Source organism: Sus scrofa, chromosome 13 (assembly GCF_000003025.6).
Source record: "Sus scrofa isolate TJ Tabasco breed Duroc chromosome 13, Sscrofa11.1, whole genome shotgun sequence".
Taxonomy (NCBI): Eukaryota; Metazoa; Chordata; class Mammalia; order Artiodactyla; family Suidae; genus Sus; species Sus scrofa.
In genome coordinates, this window is record NC_010455.5 from 145,981,624 (window position 1) to 145,997,650 (window position 16,027).

General features: G+C 44.9%; 1 protein-coding gene across 8 annotated transcripts; it reads right to left on the reverse strand.

Moving 5' to 3' along the window:
* Nucleotides 332-15,976, reverse strand: ZDHHC23 (zinc finger DHHC-type containing 23). Of its 8 annotated transcripts, XM_013982435.2 has the most exons (7): nucleotides 15,721-15,976; nucleotides 15,143-15,325; nucleotides 14,366-14,639; nucleotides 11,568-12,257; nucleotides 7,824-7,991; nucleotides 5,185-5,360; nucleotides 580-985 (listed from the first exon to the last, which is right to left on the reverse strand). In XM_013982435.2, exons 3-7 carry the CDS (start codon nucleotides 14,524-14,526, stop codon nucleotides 933-935), a joined length of 1,248 nt encoding a protein of 415 aa, XP_013837889.1. In that variant the 5' UTR covers nucleotides 14,527-14,639; nucleotides 15,143-15,325; nucleotides 15,721-15,976; the 3' UTR covers nucleotides 580-932. The 8 variants fall into 8 exon arrangements, with proteins under 8 accessions (XP_013837888.1, XP_020926013.1, XP_003132721.2 ...); XM_013982434.2 differs by having other exon boundaries at nucleotides 332-5,360; nucleotides 7,824-7,982; XM_003132673.5 differs by having other exon boundaries at nucleotides 333-5,360; nucleotides 14,366-14,535.

A 16,027-nucleotide genomic window follows, 5' to 3' on the forward strand; every position in this document is an offset into this window, starting at 1 on the left:
CATTCTGATGGGGCCAGCAAGGACTTCTTATAGAACCTTCTAAAGAGATATAGGAAATCAACTTAGAAAATAACCTACTTAGTAAATGACCTAATGTTTCTTGCTGTACTGTCTTAAAGATATGGTTTCAAATGTTATTGCTGGAGTTCCCATCATGACTCGGCAGAAACCAATCTGACTGGCATCCATAAGGACAAGGGTTCAATCCCTGGCCTCGCTCAGTGGGTTAACGATCTGGCATTGCCATGAGCTGTGGTGTAGGTCACAGACATGGCTGGGATCTGGCATTGCTGTGGCTGTGATGTAGGCCAGTGGCTACGGCTCCTATTCGACCCCTAGCCTGGGAACCTCCATATGCTGCAGATGCAGCCCTAAAAAAAACAAAAACAAACAAAAAAAGGTATTGCTAACAGAATTCCCAAATAAGCAGTCTCCCTGGCCTACAAAACTGGAAAAGTGACCACAAGGAAAATAATAGTTTAGGACTAGGGACAGTTTAAGTACACAGAATAGGGACAGAGCAGCAGCTCAAGCTTTTCTTAAAGCAAAAGAGTTCAGGAGACAAAGCAACATCAGCGATTTTCCTTAAAGAAAGCGCTTTATTTTCCATTTAAACAACTTGGTCACAGTACATTATTTTACATAAATGGCAGTAATTTTTAAAATCTCCATTTAAAAGGCCTTGTGTCTGAGTCTGAGGTGATAAGAGGACAAGAATAAAAACAGTGCAAAATGTTTAGCCTGCAGACTCCAGAGTTGGCTTCAGAAATCCCCTTTAACATTGCTGAGTCTGTTACATTAAAGATGAAATTTAATATTCAATAAATTTTCCTGGGTCTCCTTTAGTGTAACATCAGACCCAGAAATGTAATCAAGTGAAAAGGCTCAGAAACCCTAACAACTCCAACCATCCAATCACCCAGACCACAGGATCACAAGTTGAGCTTGGGAGCTCTGCAATGCAACAGCTTGCCAGCGGCGCCATCTGAAGGAATAGAGGATTTTAGTTGCATCAGTAACCAGCTCTGGTTTTAAAACTGTGCTTTTAAAGTATGACTTTTCTAGAAGAAAAAGGTGCCATTGGGAAGGCTAAAGTAATAACAAGTCACAAGCCCAACTCAGAAGCAGTCGCAACCTCTAAGGGATTTGTCTCTATTAACCAGTCCTTGGCCTGCTGCTGATACCGCAGGGAAACACTTAGTGCCAAGTGAAGTGGGGATAACTGTCCATGAGAAATGGGATTAAATGTGGCCAATTTTACAAAAAGTTTAATCACAACAAACATCCCCAACATACTGAATTTCATTCAGCATTAAGTTAACATAGCTCTCACTCTCCCCCCCCCCATCACCTTTGCAATGCTTAGTAAGTGACACACTTGTCCAGCTCCTGAAGAGAAAACAAGATTCCAAACAGGTACCTCAAGCAAAAGTCTCCATTATCCATTCATTGCTTGAGGAAATTCTCCTTTTTAAAATGCAGGGGACCAAAATAAGGCTAAAATGAAGCTGTCATAAGTTAGAGACCCTTAAACCTCACGAAACATTAATTTTTAAACATCCTGGTTAAAACTGTGCTTCTAGATGTCATATTTTTGCTTATGTTAATTGAGTTTTATAGTAAAAAGTTAATGTCCTACTCAAAGGGAAGAGTCTGTGGTCACTATGTCAGAGAACCTTTACCAGCACTGTGTTTTCTGGCTGTGGAAAACTCAAGTTTAGAAAATTATCTCTTGCTAAAAATTTTAGAAGTACCATGGACTATTGCATAAGAGAAAGTCAGTAGCAGTCTTGCTGCTAGGCAGATGGTTCAGTGGAAGACAATAACTTCATTCACCGAAGGAAACTACCAACCTGTCAGAGAGCAAAGATTTACAGTATCCTCCACACAGACACACCACAGGGGTGGCTGACGTCAGAGGAGCAGCCCATTGTCCCTAAAATACACTTAAGGCTTGACTTGAGCAGCATCAGAGAAACCTAAGAAGGGTTGTCAGTGTTTTCAAGTACTGTTTGGGTAGCATAAGAAACATTTTTAAATATTGAAGGATTTCCTCCCTTCATGCAGTCCTGATCCTTAACTATTTCTCCCTCAAATCTTTGTCCATTTCTTGTCCCCAGAAATAATACACAGTGGCATAACAAGTAGTAATGTAAGTGGTCAGAATACGATAGATCACCTACTAAATTCCACATCCAGTAGGTTAACAGAGGCCGAGGATGTGGGATGGGGGGGGGGGACCCACTTGTCTGAAATATGATGGGCAGGCCTTATCCTGTAGCCAAGAAACTGATGGTTATAGGTTTGTAGGGCAATTCCCTACGGCTGCCACCGCCACCACATTTCTCTGAGACTCATCTGTTCACAGAGGATTTGTCCTTTAAAATGATAAAATCCCTCAAATAGCTGCAGATCATAAAAAAGCTGAAGAGTCTAGGAGTAAAGACCAAGGACATCCCAGAGCCTACAGAAACTGCTCACAGGTGGCCCCTTGTTTGCTGCCCCTTGTGGTATAAATACTTCAGTAGACTTTTACCTCCGCAGAACCACTGAGCTTTTCAAAGCTTTGAGCTTTCTTCTATAAACTGCCAATCATGAAGTTCTCAGACCTTCAAACAAGCACCTTAGTTCCAATAAGCCAGAATGATACACACAGAGCCCTTATCTGAGTGCGGTGCCCCCTCCAGGTATCCCCGTTCAGGGTGTGTGGTTACTTTGGTCTGCTGGGTACACCTCATCTTCAGCATATATTTGAACTGTTGTTAAAGATTTGGCAAGAGGCCAAAATTAATGACTAGCCTAACATTTCTATGAATTTTATTATTAATTGCTAATGACAAATCAGAGTTGGCCATACACCTGGCATTCAAGAGACTACAACCAGAGATTTCTGGCCACATGAGCTGTCCTTGATGTTATTACTTTCTCTGTTATCTCTAACCTATATAGAAAGGAATTGGTTATATCAACTCCAATGTTAACTCCAAATGAATGCTTGAGTCTGGGCCAAAGAGGGCATCACTGTGCAAACCACAGACTCTGCTCACATCCCCAGACATGCTCTTTGGCTCATTCTAGTGGAACAGAGCCTATTGTTCATTAAACAATCCATCTCTGGGAAAAGCAACGACAAACTTATATAAAAATGTGATTCCTGTCTTAAGGACGGTCTCCATTAATGGCAGGACTAGCTGTAGAGGGTAAGGTTGGAGAAGTAGCAATATTTCTTCTCAACCCTTATAAACCTCTTGCTACAGCAGCATGCACAGAAAGACTGAAAAAGCTGGCAAGTTTCCCTATACTAAGCTTTAAGCCAAGGCAAATGGAAGGGCTCATGAATTCTTTGGGGTTCCAAAAAAAGTACATGTACCAACCCAATTTTTTTTTTTTTTTTTTTTTTGTCTTTTTGCCTTTTCTAGGCCCACTCCCGCGGCATATGGAGGTTCCCAGGCTAGGCGTCAAAGCTGAGTTTTAGCCACCGGCCTACGCCAGAGCCACAGCAACGCAGGATCCGAGCTGCGTCTGCAACCTATACCACAGCTCACGGCAACGCCGGACCCTTAACCCACTGAGCAAGGCCAGGGATCGAGCCCGCAACCTCATGGTTCCTAGTTGGATTCGTTAACCACTGCACCATGACGGGAACTCCAACCCAAATATCTTAAGAGGGTATCTTCCCATCTTCTACGGCAGAAGAGACCACTATGAATATTTAACCCTTTATACATTTTCCATTTTGAGATATGATGAAAGAAATAACCTAGGAGGAGCTAGGGAAGAACAGTCCCTAGATCATTAGTTAGTGGAAACCACATGTACCCTGTTTCTTCTCTCCTAGGGAGATACTTTTATCTCAGGAAAGGTAAAGTTATGTGCAAGGTAAGTGGAAAGATGGCAATCAGCCCACAAAGAGAGCTCATGCCAGAAGAGAGTGAACACCAGAAGACTGGTTTTTTGCAACTCTGTGCTATTACTGACCATGTCTGAATTAGTTACATGAACAGAAAAGTCAAGCCCTTGATATTAACTAGCCACCCTACCCAGATAGAGAGTAAAGTGTTCCCCATAGGAGCATCTGTTCTCGTCCGGCCATCATCACAAGTGTGCTAGCACCTGACCAGGCGAAACATGGAAAGGGGAAAAAAACATTGATGCCTATTGGAGTTACTTAGAGGAAATCCAAACAGAATAAATACATAAGAAATTAGATAAATATAAGAACTCGTCACCTAAACTCATGACCACTGTACATTATACTAACAATAACTATACTTATAATTATTATCAACTGTCCTTTCAAGATCAGATGATAGTGAAAATCCATCTGGTCATCTTCTACCCTGTTTGAGTAGTTAATGTCTAATACTCAAGAACAAGAAATTCCCGTAACTGGACAACATGGTATTCGGGGATCTTTTTTTTCACTGTGAAATTCTGAAAAGGGATTACTGTAATACTACTGGCTTTAATATTCTGACCTACAAACATTTTTTTCCAGTCTTAGGATTCTCCTAACAATACTAATGCCTCTCTGGTGCTTCAGTTGTCTTTCAGTGCTTTCTACAAACCTCAGCCCTCACATGATCATCACATGATCCCCCCACACACACACACACACACACACATGCACGCTCGCGCTCTGTGAGGTAGCCAGGGCAGGCACCAGTACCCCACTCAGATGAACCTGAGACTCGAGACATGACAACAAGGGTCACATGGCTATTAGGAACTGAAAGAGGGACTAGACACTATCCTAATCCAAAACTCTTTCTCCCATACTAATGGATGGGAATTGCTTCTATCCATCTGCCCATTAGCAATCCACATCCTTTTCAACTTCTGGTGATTGAGTTAGTTAATAAGGTGACTGGAAAGGAATGGCTCTTCTTTCACTGCTTTGATATAAAAATCTCTTTAAGTTTTGAAGTCAGAAAAATTTTCTTCCCAGTCCAGTGCCTAAACCTGAGCATGGCCCTATAATGCCTTTAAGAAACTGGGGATAAACATGAACATCCTGCATGTACTAAAGTGTACGATGCAAGGGAGCAGAAGGAGGAGCCCCCCTCCTCCCCAGAGCCGTACAGAAGGCACTTCAGACAATGTCCTCAGCTGGGTGGTGGAAGGGGTGGGAGCCCAGGGTGGAGAACTGGTGCCAATTCCGCAGGAAGCCCCTGTTGTACTGGCCTGTGTCCACAATGAGCCCGCAGAGCAGCCGGCGCCCTGTCTTCTGCCGAAGGGCCTGCTGCACTTCCCTCTCGGTCACATTGTAGCTGATGTTTATCAGTTGGATCAGGAAGATGTAGGCCAAGCCTGCCGTGATGATCACCGAGTACCACACACACGTGAAGCACAGAGCTGAGCTGGGAGCAGGAAAAGGCGGGTCAGGGCTGCCAATCCTTCACACTCAGAAAGCTGTCCCCACTGTACCATCCTACACAGCCAGTGATTCCTCCTAAGGACTCTGGCACTTCCCGACTACCCCACCCAGAAGATACTTTTTTTCCCTCAAATGCCAGTAGCCCACTTCACTTTGGACTATTAACATGTTCTGTTTTCTAATTATCAGTACCTCTTTTTCTGGAAATATGCAATATGACTGTGGAATGAATAGTTCCTAAATTGTCCTTAACTCAGAAGAAAACGAAGGCGCCAGGAGATTGCTATAAACATCTTCAAGGAAGCTGTGGGTGGGAACCCAGGAACAGTGTTAAGGTTGCTCATCTCCATTCTTTTCAGGACCAGGCTAACAAATACGAGCGAGAGGACAGCTCCCAATACCAGCGGCTCTTTGCTTAGAAGCTGTCACATTTCAAATTCTGCTTCCTGAATTCAAACATGGTCATGGGAAGGGAAGCTGCTTTCAGCCCAAGACTGTGAGGAGGAGTTCCCTGATGGCCTAACAGTTTAAGGATCCAGCATTGTCAATGCTGTGGCTTGGGTCTCTGCTCTGGCACAGGTTCAATCCCTGGCCCTGAAACTTCCACATGCCAGGCATGGCTAAAAAAAAAAAAAAAAAAAAAAAGACCTGCTAAGACTTTGAGGAAAGGCTGCTGATTAATGTCTGCCAATTGATTCTTTTCAGTCAAACATTTGCAAATGAGTTAGCAAGAAATGCATTCAGAATCTCCATTTGTAAGCAAACACACACACACACACACACAAAAAGGAGTTCCCATGGTGGCACAGCAGAAACAAATGCGACTATGAACCATGAGGTGGTGGGTTCGATCCCTAGCCTCTCTCAGTGGGTTAAGGATCCGGCATGGCTGTGAGCTGTGGTGTAGGTCACAGACATGGCTTGGATCCCTCATTGCTGTGGCTGTGGTGTAGGCTGGTGATTACAGCTCCAATTGGACCCCTAGCCTGGGAACCTCCATATGCCTTAGGTGTGGCCCTAGAAAAGGCAAACACACACACACACACACACACACACACACACACACACAATCTCCATTTGTTAAGCTGAAAGGAATCTCAGAGATGATTAAGTCACCACAAGATGAGGAATACTAAAGAGACAGGAATCGCTCATTCACAGAGGTGAGAACCAGTGGCAGGACTATGTCCCTCAATTCCATTCACAGAGCCCAAAGAAAATCTAGAAGACAAATCCCCCCCAACGTCCTTTGCTTTCTTCTCACTCTTCCTTTTCAGGAGACTCCCTGCTTTGTTCACCAGGCGCCCTTGTTCGGGCCTTTGTCTTCACTAGTCCATGGGGAGATCTCCCCCTTCTATTACAGAGCTAGACATTCACAGGTCCTCCTCCTCAGGTGAGGTTCCTTTCTTCTCTGTACTCAGAGTCCTCACAGGTCATGAAATTCTTCAGTAACTACTATTAATGGGTTGTGATAAATGGCCTAAAGCAGAACATTCGGGGAGGGAGCCCCAGGAGAGAACGGGTTGTTAGAGCAAAGCTAAAAAATTCCAGCTTCTGCTAAAGTGTAAAGATCTTCACACTATATAAAAGTGCCTCAACCTAAAAACACTAAAGGACGTTTTGGCCTAGATACCACAGTAATCATGAGTGGTGATTTAAAAAAAAAAAAAAAAAAAAAAAGTAGAACAGGAAAAAAAAATCAATGGAGGTTAAATAGAAAAGGTTACAAAGATTGTAAGCACTTCACAAAAGGGTCAGAAACAGTCAATTAAGATTGGGCTAGAAAGAAGCAACAAAGTGAGGAGCGTCCCTGATATTCATGACAAAAGAGACCATGTCGGGAGTTCCCCTTGTGGCTCAGTAGTTAAGGAACCCGACTAGGATCTGTGAGGATGCAGGTTTGATCCCTGGCCTCGCTCAGTGGGTTAAGGATCCGGCATTGCCATGAGCTGTGGTGCAGGTCGCAGATGTGGCTCTAATCCTGAGTTGCTGTGGCTGTGGTATAGGTGACAGCTACAGCTCCAATTTGACCCATAGCTTGGGAACCTTCATATGTTACAGGTGTGGCCAAGAAATTAAAAAAAAAAAAAAAAAAAAAAAAAGGAAAGAAAAAAAGAGACCATGTCCGCACCTGGGAAATGCTACTTGAGTTATCATTTCAGTCCCACTGTCGCTACCTTGAGCATATGACTGACATCCCTGGGTGAGCCTAATCCTACTAGTTCCTCACATTTTAAGGTCAACATTCTTTCTGCCATCACTGTAGAAAAATGCACTCATCCACTGCACAAGTGTATTGGCAATTTCAGGGATACCCAGCACCCTCAGAGCCTGTCCTGTGTTTTGGGTGAGAGCCCCTAACCTAGCAGTGAATCACAGCCCCGGACCTTCACGGCACATCCACTCCCTCTTTCTCTGGCTCCTGTGAGGGGCATCCATGTCTCACCTGTTATCTGCATAAACTCCAGGGCAATAGAAGAGAGCTGTGAAGACACTTCTATCTCTACAAATGGTGTCCAAGGTCAGCGTTATCCCGTACACGGAGGTGAGCAGGAAGATGGAAAGGGCAAGTATAAATGCTTGATGATTCGATTCTCCGACACAGCTATTTATCCTCAAGACAGCACAGGGAAGAAAAAAAGGAAACATGTTTTAAAAAGTTCTCTATATAAATAAACAAGAAAGCTTTTAGGACAGGGATAGTGTGAATTTTAGTTATTAAAAAATAAGTTATCTTGTTCAATTTTAGGGAATTAAAAACTAGTAAGAGATGCAGTCTTAAATTCTCTGCTCTCTGCAATGTGAAATATGATTAAAGACATGATTAAGTAAAAAGCAGAACCTAGCTAATACATCTTTCTAGATATTAATGAGTGAGGTCTATTACCCAATCTGTTACCCAATGTCAAGAGAGCTAATGCTGTAATCACTACCATAAGGAAAGGATGATATCAGCATTACGAAAACTGGAAAAATGCTAAACCGGAAGTTTTTGTTTTTGTTTTTTTCGTCTTTTCAGGGCCATACCCGAGGCATATGGAGGTTCCCAGGCTAGGGGTCTAATCGGAGCTATAGCCACCAGCCTACGCCACAGCAACACCAGATCCAAGTTGCGTCTGTGACCTACACCACAGCTCACAGCAACACCAGATCCTTAGCCCACTGAGCAAGGCCAGGGATTGAACCAGCATCCACATGGATGCTAGTCAAGATTCGTTTCCACTGAGCCACAGTGGGAACTTCGCTACATCAGAAGTATTACACAGTGTGGGAAAATATATGTCAAATACACATATTAATAAAAGATGCCAAGAGATGAGAAACATGGTATGGGGTGGAGAACAACTCAATAGTATGCAGACTATCTGTCGGGTACAGAGTTCTGTGTCATGGCTATTTGCAGGGCAGGATGACAGGCACACCAGGATGCCGCCGTGGGCAGAGATCTTCTCACAGGTGAGGCTGCCAGGCCTTCTGCAAACCAGTGCCTATAAATGGGCCAGCACCACCATCCTGCAGGTAGGCACATGTGCAGGCATGCATGAGAATAAATGAAAGAGACAGAGAAGAGGAAAACTTAAAAATAAAAATACCTGTTTACTCATAAAGACGAAGCCCCAGAAAAGAGCTGTCCCCATTTGTGAGCCCTGAACTTGACGTCTGCTTCTATGTCCCTCCTACGAACTTGAGGGGCTGTCTGCACCCTCACCTTGTCCCATGTCTCCTCATGAAGGGGAGAGTGTAACATGACCAGAATCCAAGACATAAAAAGCATAATTCCATGTCTTGTCTTTTGCAAATAGTGCTATGAATACACTGGGGTACATGTATCTTTTCAAATTTTTTTTTCTCCAGATATATGCCCAGGACATGGAAACAACCTAAGTGTCCACTGACAGATGATGGATAGAGAAGATGTGGCATAGATAGACAGACAGACACACACACACACACACACACAATGGAATATTACTAGCCATAAAAAAGAACAAAATAATGCCAACTGCAACAACATGAATGGACCTAGAAATTATCATACTAAGAGGAAGTAAGCCAAAGACAAACATACGATCTCACTTAAATGTGGAGTCTAAAAAAACAGACACAAATGAACTTATTTATAAAACAGAAAGACATAGAAAACAAACTTATGGTTACCAAAGGCGAAGGGGGAGAAGAATAAAGTAGGAGTTTGCAATTGAAATATACACACTACTGTGTGTCAGAGATAATCAATGAGAATCTACTGTATAGCACAGGGAACTATACTTAATATCTTGTAATAATCTATAATGGAAGAGAATGTAAAAGAAGTATACATATTTATATATACATGTATAACTGAATCACTTTAACTGTACACCTGAAACTAACACAACATTGTAAATCAATATTTTAATTAAAAAAATTTTATGTATAGTTTTCTAAGTGGTTTTCCATAGTGGTTGTACCAATTTACATTCCCACCAACAGTGCAGGAGGGTTCCATTTTTTCCACACCCCCTCCAGCATTTGTTATTTGTGGACTTATTAATGATGGCCATTCTGACTGGTGTGAGGTGGTACCTAATAGTAGTTTTGATTTGCATTCCTCTAATAATCAGGGATGTTGAGCATTTTTTCATGTGCTTGTTGGGCATCTGTAGATCTTCTTTGGAGAAATGTCTATTCAGGTCTTTTGCCCATTTTTCAATTGGGTTGTTGGCCTTTTTGCTGTTGAGTTGTATAAGTTATTTGTATATTTTAGAGACTAAACCCTTGTCAGTTGAAACAACCTAAATGTCCATTGACAGATGAATGGATTAGGAAGATGTGGTATACATACACAATGGAATACTACTCAGCCATACAAAAGAACAAAATAATGCCATTTGCAGCAACATGAATGGAACTAGAGACCCTCATACTAAGTGAAGTAAGTCAGAAAGAGAAAGACAAATACCATATGATATCACTTACATCTGGAATCCAATATATGGCACAAATGAACCTTTCCACAGAAAAAATCATGGACTGGGAGAACACAGTTGTGGTTGCCAAGGGGGCAGGGGGAGGAAGTGGGATGGAATGGGAATTTGAGGTTAATGGATGCAAACTATTGCCTTTGGAATGGATAAGCAATGAGATCCAGGTGTGTAACACTGGGAACTATATCTAGTCACTTATGATGGAGCATGATAATGTGAGAAAAAATAATATATGCATGTATGCTTGACTGGCTCACCTTGCTGTACAGTAGAAAACTGACAGAATGGTGTAAACCAGCTATAGTGGAAAAAAAAATCATTATAACGGCCCCCCAAAAAAATTTTTTAAAGTGTAATTCACTGACCATGACTGCCTCAAGAGCAATAAAGCTGCAACATGCTACTTAAGAGTGTTCCCCTCTGAATTAATTACACCCCTTTAGTTTAATAAGAGTTATCCAGGAAAGCTGCAACATTTCCTTTAAAAGTTAAACTATACAGTTTATGGGCCTCAAGTGTCCTCACTGGTCACTGGTCAGCAGAGAGGTACCAAAAAAGCCCATCTCAAATTCCTGCTGTGGTGCAGTGGGTTAAGGATTTGGTGTTGCTGCAGGTGTAGCATAGGTCGCAGCTTTGGCTCCACTTCAACCCCTGACCCGGGCACTTCCATATGTTGTGGGTGTGGACAATAAATAAATAATTAAAAAAAAAATTTTAAGCCCATCTCTCCACAAATAACCAAATAGTAGGTTATCCTGCTGGCCTTAAGTCAATAATGGAGATGAGAAATAACCAGTAGCATCAATACGATGACAATGCATGGTCAGAGGACAAGAATCACCTAAAAATACAGAACACTTTCTTCAGTTCCATGAGCATAGGGAGATGGGCCTATACTGATTTCAATTAAAAAAAATTTTTTTTTAATAATCATTTAACTGTAGATACTTCTCTCTTAGAAAGGAGATGAGGGGCAGCCCAAAAGAAAAAGAGGAAAAAAACAAAAAACAAAAAACCCTTCGGGAAATGACTGAAAAGAACTAAATTTGTGAAACTCGAAAAACTGATGACTAAGTGGGAACATCATCACAGCCCACAAATAGCCACAAGGTGTAAAGCTGGGAAATAGAAAAATGTGAGGATGGTACAAAGGAAGAGCAAACACAGCTAGAGAGTCTCACGTGAATTTACACTCCACAAGCCTCCAGATCCTTCCAACATACCAGACACAGTGATGATCCATCCTCCTCACGCAGATGCCGCAGATCCGGCAGTGCCATGCCCGGGCTGGCCTCACCAGCTGGCACTTGGCGCACCAATCCTCCCGCGCCTTGGCGGGGCTTCCGGAGGGTGCCCAGGAGCCCTTGGGCTCATCCTTGGACGTGCGGTTGTTGAGACTGCCTGACGGATCTGCGCCGGGGAACCCTTTTCTGTTCAGGCTTTCGATTTGGCTCCCGTTTAGAGATCTGTCATTGCTCACCGACTTTCTGAGGTAGCCTGGATTCTTCTTGGCTCTGTACAAGGCTAAGAGTATCAGAAATAACCCGCAGGTAAGAAGAGCCAGCTGAGTGGGCCGCACACGCCCCTTAGGGACCACTTCCTGCAGGAACACATAGTACATGTAGCCCAGAGAGAACAGTCCGAGGCTCAGGAAAAAGAGAGTCTGTTCTTTCCTTCTGTGAGTGAGGTAGTAGTACCACAGAGCCAGCACAGGGAGGGAGGTCAAAACCACCACCCCCAGGAGGAAATGCCACGAAGCCACACGGAGGAAGACAGGCAGCAGGAAGAGTGGGGGAAGGATGCTAATGTTAACTTTTTTGGCTCCCCTAAGCCAAGGAATCCGGAGGCGGTCAGAGATCGTATCCATGATTCTCTCACAGGTCTCTGGCTGCACGGACTTACACGTGATCCATCTATGCAGAAAGAGCACAAAGGGAAGGCACTTATGTGTTTGCTGAATTAAGAACCACTCTGTAGGCCAAAGTGCCAGATAAATGATAAAAGATGCCAAAGGCCAAGCATTCTGCTTCCTTACCATTAAACTAGAGCTTTTCAGATTCATGCATCATTTTTTAATATGAACAAGAAGATCATGTTTAGATATTTAATAACTATTTCTCCACAAAACAAAGGAATACACATTTGTACCCTTCAGACTTGGGTGGGCACAGAGACATAAAAATCTATTCACAATCTAGTTATGAAGACAAGACAACAGGGGAATTCAAGAAATCTTAGGTAAGTCACAAGGCAGTAAAATCACCCAATTAACTATTATGGCCAAACACTGTAAGTTATGCTCGAGGGAGAGGAAACATTTCTGGGTGGAGTCATCAGAGGGGCCTTTGTGGGAAAGACAGGATCTGTGCTGGACCTTGACTTCCGTGCCAGTATTTGCAGGAAGGGCAGGGAGGCCTTCCCACAGTGGCAAAATGTATGCAGCCCAAAACCCATCCTGGGCCCAGAGAGTAAACCAGTCCCTAGGGCAGTGGCTGTGTAAGGAAGAACAGAGATCAAACCACCGTGAGTCCCATGACTGAGCTTGGTGGACACGTGGTATGGTTGACTTTTTTTCCCCTCTACAAAAAGAAATAGTTTAAGGAGGGATAGCACTGATTTTAGAAATTTACAATTTTTAAAAACAGGGCTAGACTTGGAAGTGAATGGGAGCTAACTACATGGGAGGTATATAGGGCAGCAGGTCTGTAGAAATGCTGGGAGCCTGTCTCCAGAGAAGGGTATGGAGAGAAGAGAATTCAGGGACAGCCCAGGTCTCAAGGGCTGGGAGGGAGGAAGAGTTAAAAGGTTAATGGAAGAGCTGCGGTCTTGAGTGAGGGAGGTTATAGAAAAGGCATCATTTCCCCATTCATTAGCGCAAAGTGCTCCATTTTCTCAGTGTGAATTTTAGATTAAGTCTAAAGAATCTGTATTTAAAGACACCTGTAAGAAAAACTATAGATACTATCAAGTAGGAATTACAAAAAGATTAAGGGGTACTAAACAGTAGTATCAAAGAACATCTCTTATGGCTAAGTCAACGCACCAAACTCTAAATCAGCAACATGCCCTTGCAACAACTTTTTTTTTTGGCCACACCTATGGTAAGTAGAAGTTCCCAGGCTAGGGATCAAACCCAGGCCACAGCAGTGACCCACACCACTGCAGTGACAGGCCAGATCCCTAACCCATGGCACCACAAGAGAACTCCTGCAATGACTTTTTTTTTTAACCAGAATGGGAAAAGCAAGTTTTAGCCATCTTTATTCTCCCCACATTATGTTTTCCATGTGATAACAACATTTAAATATATAATTATTTAGAAAATGGATAAAGACTAGGTTATTACTGCTTGGCATGCAATTTTTTCATTTTTTAGAAATCATCTCTTCGGGTAGTAATTTCCATCACTTGGGATAATGGTAAAAATAAAAGCCAAGTACAATTGCGTCAATCAGGACAGTGTTGCTGTTTCTGCTGAAAACAGTCAATTCAGAAGAGGGACATACCTTCTGGCTGGATTTCCTCTCTGGAAAAAAGATGTAAGACCAGTTCTAACAGCAGGCAAATGATCTTTCAACCCTCAAGGCCCTTTGTGGTCAAGTGCAATCAGGTCCAAGGTGTCAGTCTCTGAATGCTCAGACCACTGAGAATGTGGGGACTCTCTGGTACTAACGTGTTCATTTTAAACTTACAGATCCTGCTGGCCTGCGTTTCATTTTTTTTATACATTTAACTTGCCTCCGAATCCCTTTATCTGCCTATTCTCTCCATCACCTTCTCCCTCTAAATGAAAAATAATAATGTCCTAGTAAACTGAGCTGGACAGTTGTGCACTACTAAGTAATAACTCATCTTTAAAAAATCCTTACCCTTGACAAGAGAAGACAACTTTCAATTGTAGGTAAGTGGAAAGAAAATGAAGAGCAAATGCCAGGGTTCCGGATGGCTAAACTGGAAAGTATACAGTGGTGGTTTTCAAAAGGGCCTGTGGGGTCAGCCTCAAGAAACACTCTCCTCTTACCTGTCACACCCTTCATCCAGATCTTGGCAATCACACAAACAAGCTGCCACGTGGTTTTTTTCCCCATTTCGATCTATGTACTCGCAGCAGCACAGGGGCTCCAATTCAGGTTCTTCCGCTTTGTTTTTCTTCACCGGCTTCATGGTGCCCTTGTGTGTCATGATTTACACCTGTCACCATGAGGCATAAGAAGCCCTCAGAAGGTAAAGGTGGAAAGAACACAACTCACATCTTGTAAACATATCCACGCCTGCCTCTGATTAACCGCCAACGCCTGAGAAATCAAAAATGAAAAGAAAGAGGGGGAGGAGGGTTCCCTTTTCATAAGCTTTTCTGGCTCGGCTTAGCCAGAATGAGCTCTAGGGTTCCAGGGGCTCCTAGCCGCCTTCACCGCCGGGTCCCCAGCCAGGGCAGGCGCCGCCTGGCCACCAGCCGTTCCCATGGCGACAGCCGACTACGCGGCCCGGGACAGCCGGGGCGCGGGTGGCTCCGCTCACCTGCGGGTGCGGGCTGGGAGGGCCAAGCGGTCCCCGCCCGAAACCTGGGCTTGGTAAGGAAATACCCTCAGGTGTACCCGTTGGGGCTGGCCGACGCCTACGACTACTGGGGCCAGCGACCCAGCTCTGGAGGAGCCACTGAGCGCCCGGGCAGCGCTCGGAGTAGCCGTCCACTCCCGCTTCCCCGCCGAGAGCTGGGCGCGCCTCTCCCGCCCCCGCCAATCGTGGGCGGGCCAGGAACGCCGCCCCGCCCGGAGAATGACCTTGGGAGGGAAGTTACCTGCGCTCCGGGGCTGAGGTGCAGCTGCAGCCAAAGAGGCCGAGGCGGAGAGGAAAAAGGTCGGCTCCTCCGCAGGCGCGGACCCGCTTCCTGACCTCTGCTCCACGGGGTTCCCGGCGTAAAGGCTGGAGTCTCGGGGACTCCGGCTCCCGTCTCCGCCGCACCCTCTCCGCCGCCGCCCACCTGTGACCAAAGCCGGCAGCTGCCAGAGCTGTGCGCGCGACTCCTCGTGGCGTCCCCGCCGTCCCCCCGGCTAGCCCGGCTCGGTGCTGCAAGTCCGCGCGCTTCCGGGTGCCCCGCCCCCGGCGCCGGGGATCCCCGCCCGCGCGCACGTGCGGAGCCCCCCGGCGAGGCCCCTCCCCCGGCCCTGCAGCCTGGAGGAGCTGAGGAGGGAAGGACGGGTTCAGTAAGCGGGTCCCGGGGGCTGGGCGCCGGGCTGGCCCGCACCTCCGCCCCGCCCCGCCCCCGACGCAACTCCCCGACCCCGCCCGGCTTCGTGGTGCCTGCGGGCGGCGCGTGGGCGGGGCAGCCTCCCAAGCTTTGGGGTCCGGAGACGCCAGGACGGAAATACGAGAAACCTGGAATCCGAAGGCTTTCCTAAGTACGTGAGACCCGTGGGTTAGCCGGTCTCCCTTCAGGCGCTAGCAACAGGCGTCGGGGGAGATCTCCACCGCAAAATGTTACTGACGTACCGCCCCCAAATTCGCTAACCTTCTCTTAAAGGCCCATCACTTACCCTGATCTGTTAATTATCCAACTTGTTCATTTATTTTAGTGATTAGACCAGCAGGCCTGTCTAGTACTTTTGTTCCAGCCGGCTGAGTTTAAAATGAAACTGTCCTAAGATGACAGTGCTCCTTGGGTTTTATTTTCGAACAAAAATTT

Bases quoted from the DNA above. Each gene is read 5' to 3' on its own strand.
- ZDHHC23 (XM_003132673.5), bottom strand. From the start codon at position 14,526: ATGACACACAAGGGCACCATGAAGCCGGTGAAGAAAAACAAAGCGGAA. The intron at 12,258-14,365 runs GTAAGAGGAGAG...CTTTCTGCATAG, and splicing joins CTGGATGAAGGGTGTGACAG to ATGGATCACGTGTAAGTCCG. The intron at 7,992-11,567 runs GTATGTTGGAAG...TGCTGTCTTGAG, and splicing joins ATGGATCATCACTGTGTCTG to GATAAATAGCTGTGTCGGAG.